Source organism: Coregonus lavaretus (assembly GCF_964263955.1).
Source record: "Coregonus lavaretus genome assembly, contig: HAP1_SCAFFOLD_1494, whole genome shotgun sequence".
NCBI classification, from domain to species: domain Eukaryota; kingdom Metazoa; phylum Chordata; class Actinopteri; order Salmoniformes; family Salmonidae; genus Coregonus; species Coregonus lavaretus.
The window spans coordinates 69,517-84,994 of record NW_028164685.1 but is presented as its reverse complement, the minus strand read 5'-3'; the positions used below and the strand labels follow the sequence as shown (position 1 = coordinate 84,994).

Sequence of the window (15,478 nt, the reverse complement as noted above, 5' to 3'; positions counted from 1 at the left end):
CGTTAACTACACTTGAGACTGTTTCAATACAGTGATTGGGAGAAAGGGCGCAGCATTAGCCATTAATACATTACTGACTCTTATCTTACGGTCGATACAAACAGCAGTAATATTAAAAAGAGGCTGCAAAACAGAAACTCGTCAGCTCATAACCTTCGCTAGCATAGGGCTAATTTAAGCTAAATAAAGATAAACACGTACCTTCATAATCAAACAGGTAACCTTCAACGAAGAACTTGTAGCCTTTATCAAGCTTCGATCTTGAAGTAAGGGACCACTTGTCAGCAAGTCGTTCTACGTCGTTAAGTCGTATTGGTGGCAGATGTGAAAGGGACTGGGTGAACTCCATAATGATGTGCTACTAGCTAAGCGTTCCTAAGCGACACCGGATGTAAACATAACCTGCATCGCGGCAGAACGGAAGTTGTCTGACGTCACGTGAAAAGGGCCCATTGGAGGGTTCCATCTACTAAAGATGCGCGGGAAAAAATATGTTATGTCAAGGTCTTTGTTTTGCTAACGTTAGCGGCCTTGTGAACATTAGCTATATATATATTTATTTATTTTCTCCGATAGCTGAGTGTACACGGACAGAAATGGACTCCAAATACCCACATCTGGTAACTATGTATTTTCGTTGTAACTAACTAGCTAGCTAAGGAACGAAGAAGCTACGTTTTGCTAGCAAACAAACGTTACATAATAATGTACCGTATGCAGTGAAAAACTAGCTAACGTTAGCTACCTGACTGACTTTAGTTAGCTAACTTGTTAGCTATCCCAGCTGACAATCACTCATGCAAAATGTCAATCTATCTTTTTCACAGGCGAGACCTCAGAAGAAGCTCCGTAAAGTGAGGTAAGAAACCTCTTCTAGGGAACTTGGTATAGTGATAAATAGTAATGGCGAACTTTTGTAGGCACTAACTCTGCCATGGTTCGTTCGTTGGACAAAGCCTATGAGGAAAATAAATGCGTTTTTGGATTAACGCCGAAAATCAGGTCTGTGTTAAACACAAGTTTAGGAGATATAATACGTTTGGTTCTATGAGATAATCTTCATCAGCTGACGTCACTTTTTGTGAGTTACATTGAATTTATGTAATCATTAAAATCACGATGGCTTCGTAATTAATACAGCTAATGTTCGCATAGAATAAAACGTATAAAATCTCCTAAACCTGTGTTAACCTCAGACCGTAGTGCCTGGACACAGCCCTTAGCCGTGGTATATTGGCCAAATACCACAAACCCCAGAGGTGCCTTATTGCTATTATAAACTGTTTACCAACGTAATTAGAGCAGTACAAATCTGTTTTGGCTGTACCCATGTTATACGGTCTGATATCACGGTTTTCAGGCAATCAGCATTCAGGGCTCAAACCACCCAGTTTATAATGGAGTTAGGTATCTATCTAGCACCTATGTGAAGTTGGCCACAATAAGGATGAGCCACAATAGTGGAATTTAATTGAATGTGATGCAAATGTATACAAATAGTGGACTAGATAATGCTTGACAAGGTTGGAATGTTATATAAATTCAACAAAAATATAACATTTTGTTAATTTGACAAAAATAAATAAATCAGTTGAAATTGCACTGGATGCATTAGACTTAAGAATTGCATTGGGGGCATACTGACGTCTACATTTATATTGCACTATACAGTCTTACCCCATTTCATGGATCAACAATCCTTAGGTATCAGTCTACTCAGTGACACACAACTATCAGTGTCGTCGCTCTTATTTCCGGGCTTTGACTGTGGGAAATCACCTCCCTGTCAGCTTATTGTGCATATTGACAAGTACATTTTTAGTATTTATTAGGATCCCCAATTAGCTGTTGTCAAGGCAGCGGCTACTCTTCCTGGGTTCCAAATGTTCTTACGTTACACCCTTATTCTAAAATGTATTAAATGTTTTAGTCATCCATCTACACACAATACCCCATAATGAGAAAGCGAAAACAGGTTTTTATAAATTTTTGCAAATGTATTACAAATAAAAAAACAGAAATACATTATTTACATAAGTATTCAGACCCTTTGCTATGAGACTTGAAATTTAGCTCAGGTGCATCCTGTTACCATTGATCATCCTTGAGATGTTTCTTCAACTTGATTGGAGTCCACCTGTGGTATATTCAATTGATTGGACGTGATCTGGAAAGGCACAGACCTGTCTATATAAGGTCCCACAGTTGACAGTGCATGTCAGAGCAAAAACCAAGCCATGAGGTCGAAGGAATTGTCCATAGAGCTCAGAGACGGGATTGTTTCTAGGCACAGATCTGGGGAAGGGTAACAATACATTTCTGCAGCATTGAAGGTCCCTACGAACACAGTGGCCTCAATCATTCTTAAATGGAAGAAGTTTTAAAACACCAAGACTCTTCCTAGAGCTGGCCGCCCGGCCAAACTGAACAATCGGGGGAGAAGGGCCTTGGTCAGGGAGGTGACCAAGAACCCGATGGTCACTCTGACAGAGCTCTAGAGTTCCTCTGTGGAGATGGGAGAACCTTCCAGAAGGGCAACCATCTTTGCAGCACTCCAATAATCAGGCCTTTATGGTAGTGGCCAGACGGAAGCCACTCTTCTGTAAAAGGCACATGACAGCCCGCTTGGAGTTTGCCAAAAGGCACCTAAAGGACTCTGTCCATGAGAAACAAGATTCTCTGGTCTGATGAAACCACGATTCAATTCTTTGGCCTGAATGCGAAGTGTCACGTCTGGAGAAAAACTGGCACCATCTCTACGGTGAAGCAAGGTGGTGGCAGCATCATGCGGTGGGGATGTTTTTCTGCTGCAAGGACTGGGAGACTATTCAGGATTGAGGGGAATATGAACGGAGCAAAGTGCAGAGAGATCCTTGATGAAAACCTGCTCCAGAGCGCTCAGGACCTCAGACTGGGGAGAAGGTTCACCTTCCAACAGGACAACGACCCCAAGCACACAGCCAAGACAATGCAGGAGTGGCTTCGGAACAAGTCTCTGAATGTCCTTGAGTGGCCCAGCCAGAGCCTGGACTTGAACCCGATCGAACATCTCTGGAGACCTGACAGAGCTTGAAAGGATCTGCAGAGAAGAATGGGAGAAACTCCCCAAATACAGGTATGCCAAGCTTGTAGCGTCATACCCAAGAAGACTTGAGGCTGTAATCGCTGCCAAATGTGCTTCAACAAAGTACTGAGTAAAGGGTCTGAATACTTAAGTAAATTATAAATTGGTGTTCTTTTATAAATTTGCTGTTTTTGCTTTGTCATTATGGGGTGTTGTTTGTAGATTGATGAGGATTTGTATTTATTTAATACATTTTATAATAAACGTAACAATGTGGAAAAAGGAAAGGGGTCTGTATACTCTCTGATTGCACTTCATACTGTAACACTACATTTACAATTGATCCATTCAACAAACGCTCCCATCCAGAGAGACCCACAGCTAGTGCCTTCATCTTAAGAGACAACCACATATCATAGTCGTATCCCAAACACATATCACAGTCGTATCCAAACCACATCTCAAATCATTTCTGTGTCTCTCTTCAGTCCCTGTCGTGCCTTAAGGAGTACAGCCTTACCTATGGATTGTGGATCAATGAAATGGTCCAGTTGTGTTCTGTGGGTGTCACTGAGTAGATTGATACCCCATTTCATGGATCTACAACAGGGGTGTCAAACTCATTTTAGCTCAGGGGCCACATGGAGGAAAATCTATTCCCAAGTGGGCCGGACCGGAAAAATCATAGTATATATATAACTTAAAAACAACAACTTCAGATTGTTTTCTTTGTTTTAATACCATCAACATACAACATAAAGCTGGAGCCTGAGGACAGTGTGTCCAAAATAGTACAAGTACAACATCACTATTAATCATAAAACACGTCAAGTTTATTTGAAAATTCTAAAGAAAAAGAACAAACAATGCCTCAGTGATTAACAGAACTGTTTCACAGATGACAGAACTATATCAGGGTGTCATTTCTCAGGCAGAAATGTAGATAAAAATAATGAAATCCTGTTCCCCAAACAAGTGCAAGAACCACAGAGTCAAGAATAGGTTAAATATAAAAATAAAATAAAATCATGCTGTCATAATACTGCGTGACAACTTTGTTGCGCCCTTGCAGCTGTTTGTTCAAGTTATTCAGGTGCTCTGTAACATCCACCATAAATGCAAGGTCCGGCATCCATTCTGCGGAATGAAATTCTAACACTGGTTTGCCCTTTTCTTCCATGAACTGTTCAATTTCTTCTCGTAAATCAAAGAAACGCCTCAGCACAGCACCCCACAACGGCTTAACCATCTTACCTCAGTGTGGAATGGCAGGCCATAGATGTGGTCTTTCTCTCTGAGAAGGCTGTCAAACTGACGGTGATTCAGGCTTCTGGATCGGATGAAATTAACAGTTTGGATGACCACCTTCATGACGTTATCCATCTTTAATGACTTGCAACACAAAGCCTCCTGGTGCAAAATACAGTGAAAAGTCAAAAAATCACGTCCTCCATTTGCAGATTGCACTTTCTCTCGGAACTTTGTCACAACGCCTGCTTTTTTTCCCGATCATTGAGGGCGCACCATCTGTAGCCAGGCTGACAGCGTGGGACCAGTCCACTCCGACCCTGTCCAGCGCGCCGACGAGTGCGGTAAAAATATCAGCTGCTGTCGTTGTATCTGTCATCGGCACCAACTCCACGAACTCCTCGTGACGGTCAACAGTTGTGCAACATCTGTAATGTCCGTGCTTTCATCAATTGCAACCGAAAACGCAATAAATGACTTTACTTTTTGCTTCAACTGGCTGTCCAAATCCACTGAAAGATCGGAAATCCTGTCTGCAACTGTGTTTCTTGTCAGGCTGATATTTGCAAAAGCCTGCCGCTTTTCAGGGCACACAATCTCCGCTGCCTTCATCATGCATGTTTTTACAAATTCACCCTCACTAAATGGTTTTGAAGCCACTGCGATTTCATTAGCAATGAGGTAGCTAGCTTTCACTGCAGCGTCACTGATGTCTCGGCTGTGAGTAAACACAGACTGCTGTTTCTTCAGACCCGCCAACAGTTCATTCACCTTCTCTCATCTCCGCTGTCCTTGAAAGTTGTCATATTTGTCGGCATGAAGACTCACATAGTGGCGACGAAGGTTATATTCTTTCAGCACTGCAACATGCTCTGAACACACCAAACATACAGCTTTCCCATTCAATTCCGTGAATAAATAGGATGACAATTTTTCTTGGAACACTCTGCACTCTGTGTCCACTTCTCTCTTTTTTGACAGAGACATATTGGGGCAATGAGGGTGCCAAAGCACATAATGTTAAAAGTAGAAGCCGTAATAAATATCGCGGGCAAAACAAAGTAGCTCATTTGCTGCAAGTGCTTGACCTACTTGCTCTGCCCCGGTATAAACAGTTTGCTTGCTTAACACAATTGCTATTGCGCCATCCAGTGGATGCAATTGGAACAGCAGCTTATTTTATTGAAAAATTGCAGCGCATTTTTATACTTTACAAATTATTATTTATTATAAATATTTTTTTTCGAAATCATCTCGCGGGCCGGACATTTGACACCCCTGATCTACAATCTGTAGGAAAGGCAGTACACCTGCAGTACAGTGAAATATAATTATGCCCCCCCCCCATTTCAACAGATTTTTGTCAAATTAACTAATTATTGTTTTGTGTTGAAATTATATAACATTCCAACCTTGTTTTGTATCATTTAGTCCAAATATGGCATGATAACACTATTTGTATCACTTTCAAAGGGGACTTTTATTTTGAAGGTGAACCGCAAATTCCACTATTGTGGCTAATCCTTATTTTGGCTAGCTTCACATAGGCCTAGCTAGCCTCTTTTAGAATCTGAGCGTGAGATACTTACTCTCGTTTCTGACATGTAGGCTCAGCAGTCCAGAAAGTCCCATTACAAGTCAGAATGTTAAACAAACATACTTTCAATTTACTTTACCTGTTGTCCACTGATTTTTGTTCCTATGTCTGTGGTAATCTGAGACCAAATATCTACAGGGAAGCATTATCAACCGACCTTCAGTACGCTCAAATCAAATGTTATTATTTGTCACATGCTTCGTAAACAACAGGTTACTTACGGGCCCTTCCCAACCATGCAGAGAGAATGCTAGAAAAATAATCCACAATGAGTAACGATGACTATATACACGGTACCAGTACCCAGTCCATGTTACAGGGGTACGAGGTATTTGAGATGATATGTACATATAACTAGGAATAAAATGACAGATATTAAACAGTAGCAGCAGTGTATGTGATGAGACAAAATACTTAGTGCAAAAGAGGGTAGCTATTTGGTTAATTATTTAGCAGTCTTATGGCTTGGGGTAGAAGCTTTTCAGGATCCTGTTGGTTCCAGACTTAGTGCATCGCTATCGCTTTGACTGCGGTAGCAGAGAGAACAGTCTATGACTTGGGTGGCTGGTGTCTTTGACAATTTTTAGGGCCTTCTTTTGACAATGCCTGGTATAGAGGTCCTGGATGGCAGGGAGCTCAACCCCAGTGATGTACTGGGCTGTACACACTAGGCTTGGGCGGTATACCGTATATACCCTATACCGGGGTATTTGGAAGAAGCCACAGGATGGTTTTTCAATACCGTTAACTATTTCTTAGATATAAAATTGAATATTTGTAGCTACTTTTTAAGTAAATACCTGCAGTCAAGTTGTGCAATACGTTAGATGATAAAGAACAGTGCGTTCTTCATTTCACTTGTCACATTATTATGTAGTTTACGGTAGTGCCCTGTCACGTCTCAAGTTGTGTTTGTTTACAAGCGCACAACAAGAGACCGGAGCCTTGAGTCACTCACTGTTGTGCAGCATGCGCCAGGTGATCTAATTTCTAGGGCTGTCCCTGACAAAAAAGAAATCTTGGTCGACCGAGAGTTGTCTGTTCTTTCGACCAATCGATTGGTCAAAATATTAAAATGTATATTTTTCCATATATAGACACACCCTATGTTTGATTAAATTAACCAAATGTTGGCTACTGAACTTGTCTGATGCTTTAAGCGCCGTGATTAAAAATGAAGACACACAAATTATTAAAGAGGGAGCCAGAGATCAATATAGCCGAACCAGAATAAATGAACCTGTTACCGCCCTCCCTCTGCCTGCTGCTGCTGGCCTTAGCATATTCTGCCATTATGCTCCTGAAGCGGTCGGCAACCTTTTCCATTTGGAGTGCCAAGTTATCGTACCAGTTCTACTGATCTGCGTGCCATTTCTGATTTTCATATGCAAATTGTCGTTGGAACAATTTAATTTATAATAAAGTCTTAATGTCTCAAAATCAATGTAATGTGGTTAATCAAAATTATATCTAAATGAAAATGATTAAATTCTAAAATTACCTTCTATTGCCATAAAACCAACCTACATACAGCCAACAAATAAAAACATTGGCCTGCAGGTAGAAATATGATGATAAAAATACATATATTATAAATCACATTGGCTACGCATGGCCTGTCTGCAAGGAGAGCTGGAAAGATTTTTCTCCTTTGTCATTTCCCCCGGACGACGGCAGATGCTGTAGGTAAGTGGAATGACAGAAATGCAATTGGAGTCATAAGGGCATGTGTTAGACTTGGTGGAATTACCCATTTAGGGATGGACTAATAATCTAATCGGTTAATCGAATATCCGGATGTCCAAACTGACGTTATTATTCAAACACTTGTGAGAAAATTCAATGAAAAAGCTTAGTCTAAATTTAAACTGTCCATCCATGTTACATTGTGGCTCCAAACAAAGCAGCACACCTTGCCCTTAACTACACACAGAACTAACACCAACAACATGCATGATAGTCTTTACATTTACGTCATTTAGCAGACGCTCTTATCCAGAGCGACTTACAAATTGGTGCATTAGCACCCTATAGCCAGTGGGATAACCACTTTACAATGTGTTTTTTTTTTGGGGGGTAGAAGGATTACTTTATCCTATCCCAGGTGTTCCTTAAAGAGGTGGGGTTTCAAATGTCTCCGGAAGGTGGTGAGTGACTCCGCTGTCCTGGCGTTGTGAGGGAGCTTGTTCCACCATTGGGGTGCCAGAGCAGCGAACAGTTTTGACTGGGCTGAGCGGGAACTGTGCTTCAGCAGAGGTAGGGGAGCCAGCAGGCCAGAGGTGGATGAACGCAATGCCCTCGTTTGGGTGTAGGGACTGATCAGAGCCTGGAGGTACGGAGGTGCCGTTCCCCTCACAGCTCCGTAGGCAAGCACCATGGTCTTGTAGCAGATGTGAGCTTCAACTGGAAGCCAGTGGAGTGTGCGGAGGAGCGGGGTGACGTGAGAGAACTTGGGAAGGTTTAGGAGAAATGTACTACTTCTCTTCTAGTCAAGAAACATTTGTGTGTTGAAAATGCCTAACCACATGTATAATCTATTTGCATACACTTCAACCAGACAGACACACACCACCAGACTCTTCAACCAGACAGACACACACCACCAGACTCTTCAACCAGACAGACACACCCCACCAGACTCTTCAACCAGACAGACACACCCCACCAGACTCTTCAACCAGACAGACACACCCCACCAGACTCTTCAACCAGACAGACACACCCCACCAGACTCTTCAACCAGACAGACACACCCCACCAGACTCTTCAACAAGACAGACACACCCCACCAGACTCTTCAACAAGACAGACACACCCCACCAGACTCTTCAACCAGACAGACACACCCCACCAGACTCTTCAACCAGACAGACACACCCCACCAGACTCTTCAACCAGACAGACACACCCCACCAGACTCTTCAACCAGACAGACACACCCCACCAGACTCTTCAACCAGACAGACACACCCCACCAGACTCTTCAACCAGACAGACACACCCCACCAGACTCTTCAACCAGACAGACACACCCCACCAGACTCTTCAACCAGACAGACACACCCCACCAGACTCTTCAACCAGACAGACACACCCCACCAGACTCTTCAACCAGACAGACACACCCCACCAGACTCTTCAACCAGACCAAAAACAGATTTCATGTGTTGCTCAGTTATGTATAGAGTCATGTCATCGTGGAATGCTCTGCCACCAGAAGATACTCAGTTATGTATAGAGCCATGTCATCGTGGAATGCTCTGCCACCAGAGGATACTCAGTTATGTATAGAGTCATGTCATCGTGGAATGCTCTGCCACCAGAGGATACTCAGTTATGTATAGTCATGTCATCGTGGAATGCTCTGCCACCAGAGGATACTCAGTTATGTATAGAGCCATGTCATCGTGGAATGCTCTGCCACCAGAGGATACTCAGTTATGTATAGAGCCATGTCATCGTGGAATGCTCTGCCACCAGAGGATACTCAGTTATGTATAGAGCCATGTCATCCTGGAATGCTCTGCCACCAGAGGATACTCAGTTATGTATAGAGCCATGTCATCGTGGAATGCTCTGCCACCAGAGGATACTCAGTTATGTATAGAGCCATGTCATCGTGGAATGCTCTGCCACCAGAGGATACTCAGTTATGTATAGAGCCATGTCATCCTGGAATGCTCTGCCACCAGAGGATACTCAGTTATGTATAGAGCCATGTCATCGTGGAATGAAAAAAATAAAATAAAGAAAATGAATTTTAAAAAAGCTGGTTTAGCTTAAAGATCTAATTTAACTGTACTGTATATAACAATTATGAATATGTATATCTCCTACTAACGTTACAGCAGGTATTTGTTAAATTTTTAGATTTCCGATGATGACCTATTAGTGGTCAGGCTAACCCTAACCCTATTAGTGGTAGTTGAGTGATAACTGTACTGTGATTTTAATTTTGTGAGAACAGGTTTTATTTCGGGTAGGGATTTTTTCTTAACGTTAATGATCCCAATTTCGTTTAAGGGTCTTTCTATAAATAAATGGGGCCAATGTGTGACATTGGGATAAACATTTCTAAATGCTTTGAAAGAAAAATAGAAATAAAATCACATTTTATTTGTCACCTGCGCCGAATATAACAGGTGTAGACTAACAGTAAAATGCTTACTGACAAGCCCTTAACCAACTATGCAGTTAAGAAAAATAAACTAAAAAGTAAAATATAAAAGAGCAACAATAAAATAACAATAACGAGGCTATATACAGGGGGTACCGGTACCGAGTCAATATACAGGCTATATACAGGGGGTACCGGTACCGAGTCAATATACAGGCTATATACAGGGGGTACCGGTACCGAGTCAATATACAGGCTATATACAGGGGGTACCGGTACCGAGTCAATATACAGGCTATATACAGGGGGTACCGGTACCGAGTCAATATACAGGCTATATACAGGGGGTACCGAGTCAATATACAGGCTATATACAGGGGGTACCGAGTCAATATACAGGCTATATACAGGGGGTACCGAGTCAATATACAGGCTATATACAGGGGGTACCGAGTCAATATACAGGCTATATACAGGGGGTACCGAGTCAATATACAGGCTATATACAGGGGGTACCGAGTCAATATACAGGCTATATACAGGGGGTACCGAGTCAATATACAGGCTATATACAGGGGGTACCGAGTCAATATACAGGCTATATACAGGGGGTACCGAGTCAATATACAGGCTATATACAGGGGGTACCGAGTCAATATACAGGCTATATACAGGGGGTACCGAGTCAATATACAGGCTATATACAGGGGGTACCGAGTCAATATACAGGCTATATACAGGGGGTACCGAGTCAATATACAGGCTATATACAGGGGGTACCGAGTCAATATACAGGCTATATACAGGGGGTACCGAGTCAATATACAGGCTATATACAGGGGGTACCGAGTCAATATACAGGCTATATACAGGGGGTACCGAGTCAATATACAGGCTATATACAGGGGGTACCGAGTCAATATACAGGCTATATACAGGGGGTACCGAGTCAATATACAGGCTATATACAGGGGGTACCGAGTTAATATACAGGCTATATACAGGGGGTACCGAGTCAATATACAGGCTATATACAGGGGGTACCGAGTCAATATACAGGCTATATACAGGGGGTACCGAGTCAATATACAGGCTATATACAGGGGGTACCGAGTCAATATACAGGCTATATACAGGGGGTACCGAGTCAATATACAGGCTATATACAGGGGGTACCGAGTCAATATACAGGCTATATACAGGGGGTACCGAGTCAATATACAGGCTATATACAGGGGGTACCGAGTCAATATACAGGCTATATACAGGGGGTACCGAGTCAATATACAGGCTATATACAGGGGGTACCGAGTCAATATACAGGCTATATACAGGGGGTACCGGGTCAATATACAGGCTATATACAGGGGGTACCGGGTCAATATACAGGCTATATACAGGGGGTACCGGTACCGAGTCAATATACAGGCTATATACAGGGGGTACCGTGTCAATATACAGGCTATATTCAGGGGGTACCGGTACAGAGTCAATATACAGGCTATATACAGGGGGTACCGGTACCGGTACAGAGTCAATATACAGGGGGTACCGGTACCGAGTCAATATACAGGCTATATACAGGGGGTACCGGTACCGAGTCAATATACAGGCTATATACAGGGGGTACCGGTACCGAGTCAATATACAGGCTATATACAGGGGGTACCGGTACCGAGTCAATATACAGGCTATATACAGGGGGTACCGGTACCGAGTCAATATACAGGCTATATACAGGGGGTACCGGTACCGAGTCAATATACAGGCTATATACAGGGGGTACCGGTACCGAGTCAATATACAGGCTATATACAGGGGGTACCGGTACCGAGTCAATATACAGGCTATATACAGGGGGTACCGGTACCGAGTCAATATACAGGCTATATACAGGGGGTACCGGTACCGAGTCAATATACAGGCTATATACAGGGGGTACCGGTACCGAGTCAATATACAGGCTATATACAGGGGGTACCGGTACCGAGTCAATATACAGGCTATATACAGGGGGTACCGGTACCGAGTCAATATACAGGCTATATACAGGGGGTACCGGTACCGAGTCAATATACAGGCTATATACAGGGGGTACCGGTACCGAGTCAATATACAGGCTATATACAGGGGGTACCGGTACCGAGTCAATGTATGGGGGTACAGGTGTGTCGAGGTAATTTAGGTAATATATACACTACCAGTCAAAGGTTTTAGAACACCTACTCATTCAAGGGTTTGTCTTTTATTTTTACTATTTTCTACATTGTAGAATAATAGTGAAGACATCAACACTATGAAATAACATGGAATCATGTAGTAACCAAAAAAGTGTGAATCAAATCAAAATATATTTTATATTTGAGATTCTTCAAATATCCACCCTTTGCCTTGATGACAGCTTTGCACACCCCTGGCATTATCTCAACCAGTTTCACCTGGAATGCTTTTCCAACAGTCTTGAAAGAGTTCCCACATATGCTGAGCACTTGTTGGCTGCTTTTCCTTCACTCTGCGGCCCAACTCATCCCAAACCATCTCAATTTGTTTGAGGTCGGGGGATGGAAAGGCCAGGTAATCTGATGCAGCACTCCATCACTCTCCTCCTTGGTCAAATAGCCCTTACACAACCTGGAGGTGTGTTGGGTCATTGTCCTGTAGAAAAACAAATGATAGTCCCACTAAGCCCAAACCAGATGGGATGGCGTATCGCTGCAGAATGCTGTGGTAGCTATGCTGGTTAAGTGTGCCTTGAATTCTAAATAAAATCACAGACATCGTCAACAGCAAAGCAATGGTGGAAATGTGTACTTTGGTCTGGAGTCCAAATTTGAGATTTTTGGTTCCAACCGCTGTGTCTTTGAGACGCGGTGCGGGTGAATGGATGATCTCCGCTTGTGTATTTTCCACGTAATGCATGGAGGAGGAGGTGTTATGGTGTGAGGGTGATATGCATCTTTCAAATGATTTGCCACAGATATAAAGAGCTCCGCACACCATCAACCATCAAAGGCAAGCGATAGTAGTGAAGTCCTGTATGGCAACACTGAGGAAGTCCTGTATGTATAGCAACACTGAGGAAGTCCTGTATGTATAGCAACACTGAGGAAGTCCTGTATGTATAGCAACACTGAGGAAGTCCTGTATGTATAGCAACACTGAGGAAGTCCTGTATGTATAGCAACACTGAGGAAGGGGGGGTACCGGTACCGGGGGTACCGGTACCGAGTCAATATACAGGGGGTACCGGTACCGAGTCAATATACAGGGGGTACCGGTACCGAGTCAATATACAGGGGGTACCGGTACCGAGTCAATATACAGGGGGTACCGGTACCGAGTCAATATACAGGGGGTACCGGTACCGAGTCAATATACAGGGGGTACCGGTACCGAGTCAATATACAGGGGGTACCGGTACCGAGTCAATATACAGGCTATATACAGGGGGTACCGGTACCGAGTCAATGTATGGGGGTACAGGTGTGTCGAGGTAATTTAGGTAATATATACACTACCAGTCAAAGGTTTTAGAACACCTACTCATTCAAGGGTTTGTCTTTTATTTTTACTATTTTCTACATTGTAGAATAATAGTGAAGACATCAACACTATGAAATAACATGGAATCATGTAGTAACCAAAAAAGTGTGAATCAAATCAAAATATATTTTATATTTGAGATTCTTCAAATATCCACCCTTTGCCTTGATGACAGCTTTGCACACCCCTGGCATTATCTCAACCAGTTTCACCTGGAATGCTTTTCCAACAGTCTTGAAAGAGTTCCCACATATGCTGAGCACTTGTTGGCTGCTTTTCCTTCACTCTGCGGCCCAACTCATCCCAAACCATCTCAATTTGTTTGAGGTCGGGGGATGGAAAGGCCAGGTAATCTGATGCAGCACTCCATCACTCTCCTCCTTGGTCAAATAGCCCTTACACAACCTGGAGGTGTGTTGGGTCATTGTCCTGTAGAAAAACAAATGATAGTCCCACTAAGCCCAAACCAGATGGGATGGCGTATCGCTGCAGAATGCTGTGGTAGCTATGCTGGTTAAGTGTGCCTTGAATTCTAAATAAAATCACAGACATCGTCAACAGCAAAGCAATGGTGGAAATGTGTACTTTGGTCTGGAGTCCAAATTTGAGATTTTTGGTTCCAACCGCTGTGTCTTTGAGACGCGGTGCGGGTGAATGGATGATCTCCGCATGTGTATTTTCCACGTAATGCATGGAGGAGGAGGTGTTATGGTGTGAGGGTGATATGCATCTTTCAAATGATTTGCCACAGATATAAAGAGCTCCGCACACCATCAACCATCAAAGGCAAGCGATAGTAGTGAAGTCCTGTATGGCAACACTGAGGAAGTCCTGTATGTATAGCAACACTGAGGAAGTCCTGTATGTATAGCAACACTGAGGAAGTCCTGTATGTATAGCAACACTGAGGAAGTCCTGTATGTATAGCAACACTTTGAGGAGTTAAATGAGTAGGTGGTGAAATGCAAACTTTGCGAGGTGGAATTGAGGTACGGTAATGGTAGTACAGATGCAATGCTTCACCATCTGAAAGGGTGAACAAACCGTTGCTGGCGGCAGCACAGGCCCTAGACTGCTTCACACTATTGAAGTGTGATAAGGGAGTGAGAAAATCACAGCGCTGATTCCAGAAATGACTGCAGTTGTAATGCAGCCATTGTCAATGGCAGAGGATGTTGACTTCAATACCCTGATGGCATATCCAGAACCAGACTACCAGATGCCATGTTGAAAAACCATGATGGCCTTGGTGGAGAAATTGTACAATGATTAGTCTGCAAGTACAAAGCGCAAGCTCTCAAACTATTTTTCTCATGAATCATTGCTAGTTAGTGTGTTTTTGTCTCATAATATGAAGTGACAGACTACCGGTAGCCTACTGTGTCTAGGACTGTGGTACGTAATAGGACCATATTCTGCATTGGGATTTCATCTGGAATTGTATCACTTGTTCTTATTGTTCTAAAGGAAACTGGACAAAAATGGCAGTTTAAATGTTAAGAATTTGACACATCCCTATTGTGTTAATTGTGTTAATTCTCCATGAAGTTGACACTGTCCCTCTGCAGCACAGAGAAAGTGGAACCCAAAGAACAACCAGCACCAGAGAAGAGGAGTCTGGCCCAACCACCAGAGAAGGAGGCAACACAGGAAAGGAAAGCCACATCCTCCTTTCTCCAGAAGCTGAGAGAGGCTGGTCAGTCAAAGCCTGCCTGGTGAGTCCACATCTGTTTTCATTTAACCCAATGAATGATTAGAACTGTCCTGTTTACAATATCCACAGTAGTGGCCCTCCCTGAGTCTCTTTTTTTTAGTATTTTACCCCCTTTCTTCTACCCAATTTCAGGGTATCCAATTGGTAGTTACAGTCTTGTCCCATCGCTGCAACTCCCGTACGGACACGGGAGAG

The 15,478-nt window shown here is 43.0% G+C and overlaps 1 protein-coding gene across 1 annotated transcript in view; it reads left to right on the top strand.

The window, feature by feature from the left end:
- Positions 1–509: 509 nt before the first annotated feature.
- LOC311116766 (uncharacterized protein) overlaps positions 510–15,478 on the top strand; it is a 40,622-nt gene continuing 25,653 nt past the window's right edge. Inside the window, exons 1-3 of the mRNA XM_084191808.1 lie at positions 510–620; positions 828–859; positions 15,138–15,284. Coding sequence (XP_084047934.1) covers positions 597–620; positions 828–859; positions 15,138–15,284 — 203 coding nt within the window. The 5' untranslated portion in view covers positions 510–596. The remainder of the gene's footprint in view (positions 621–827; positions 860–15,137; positions 15,285–15,478) is intronic.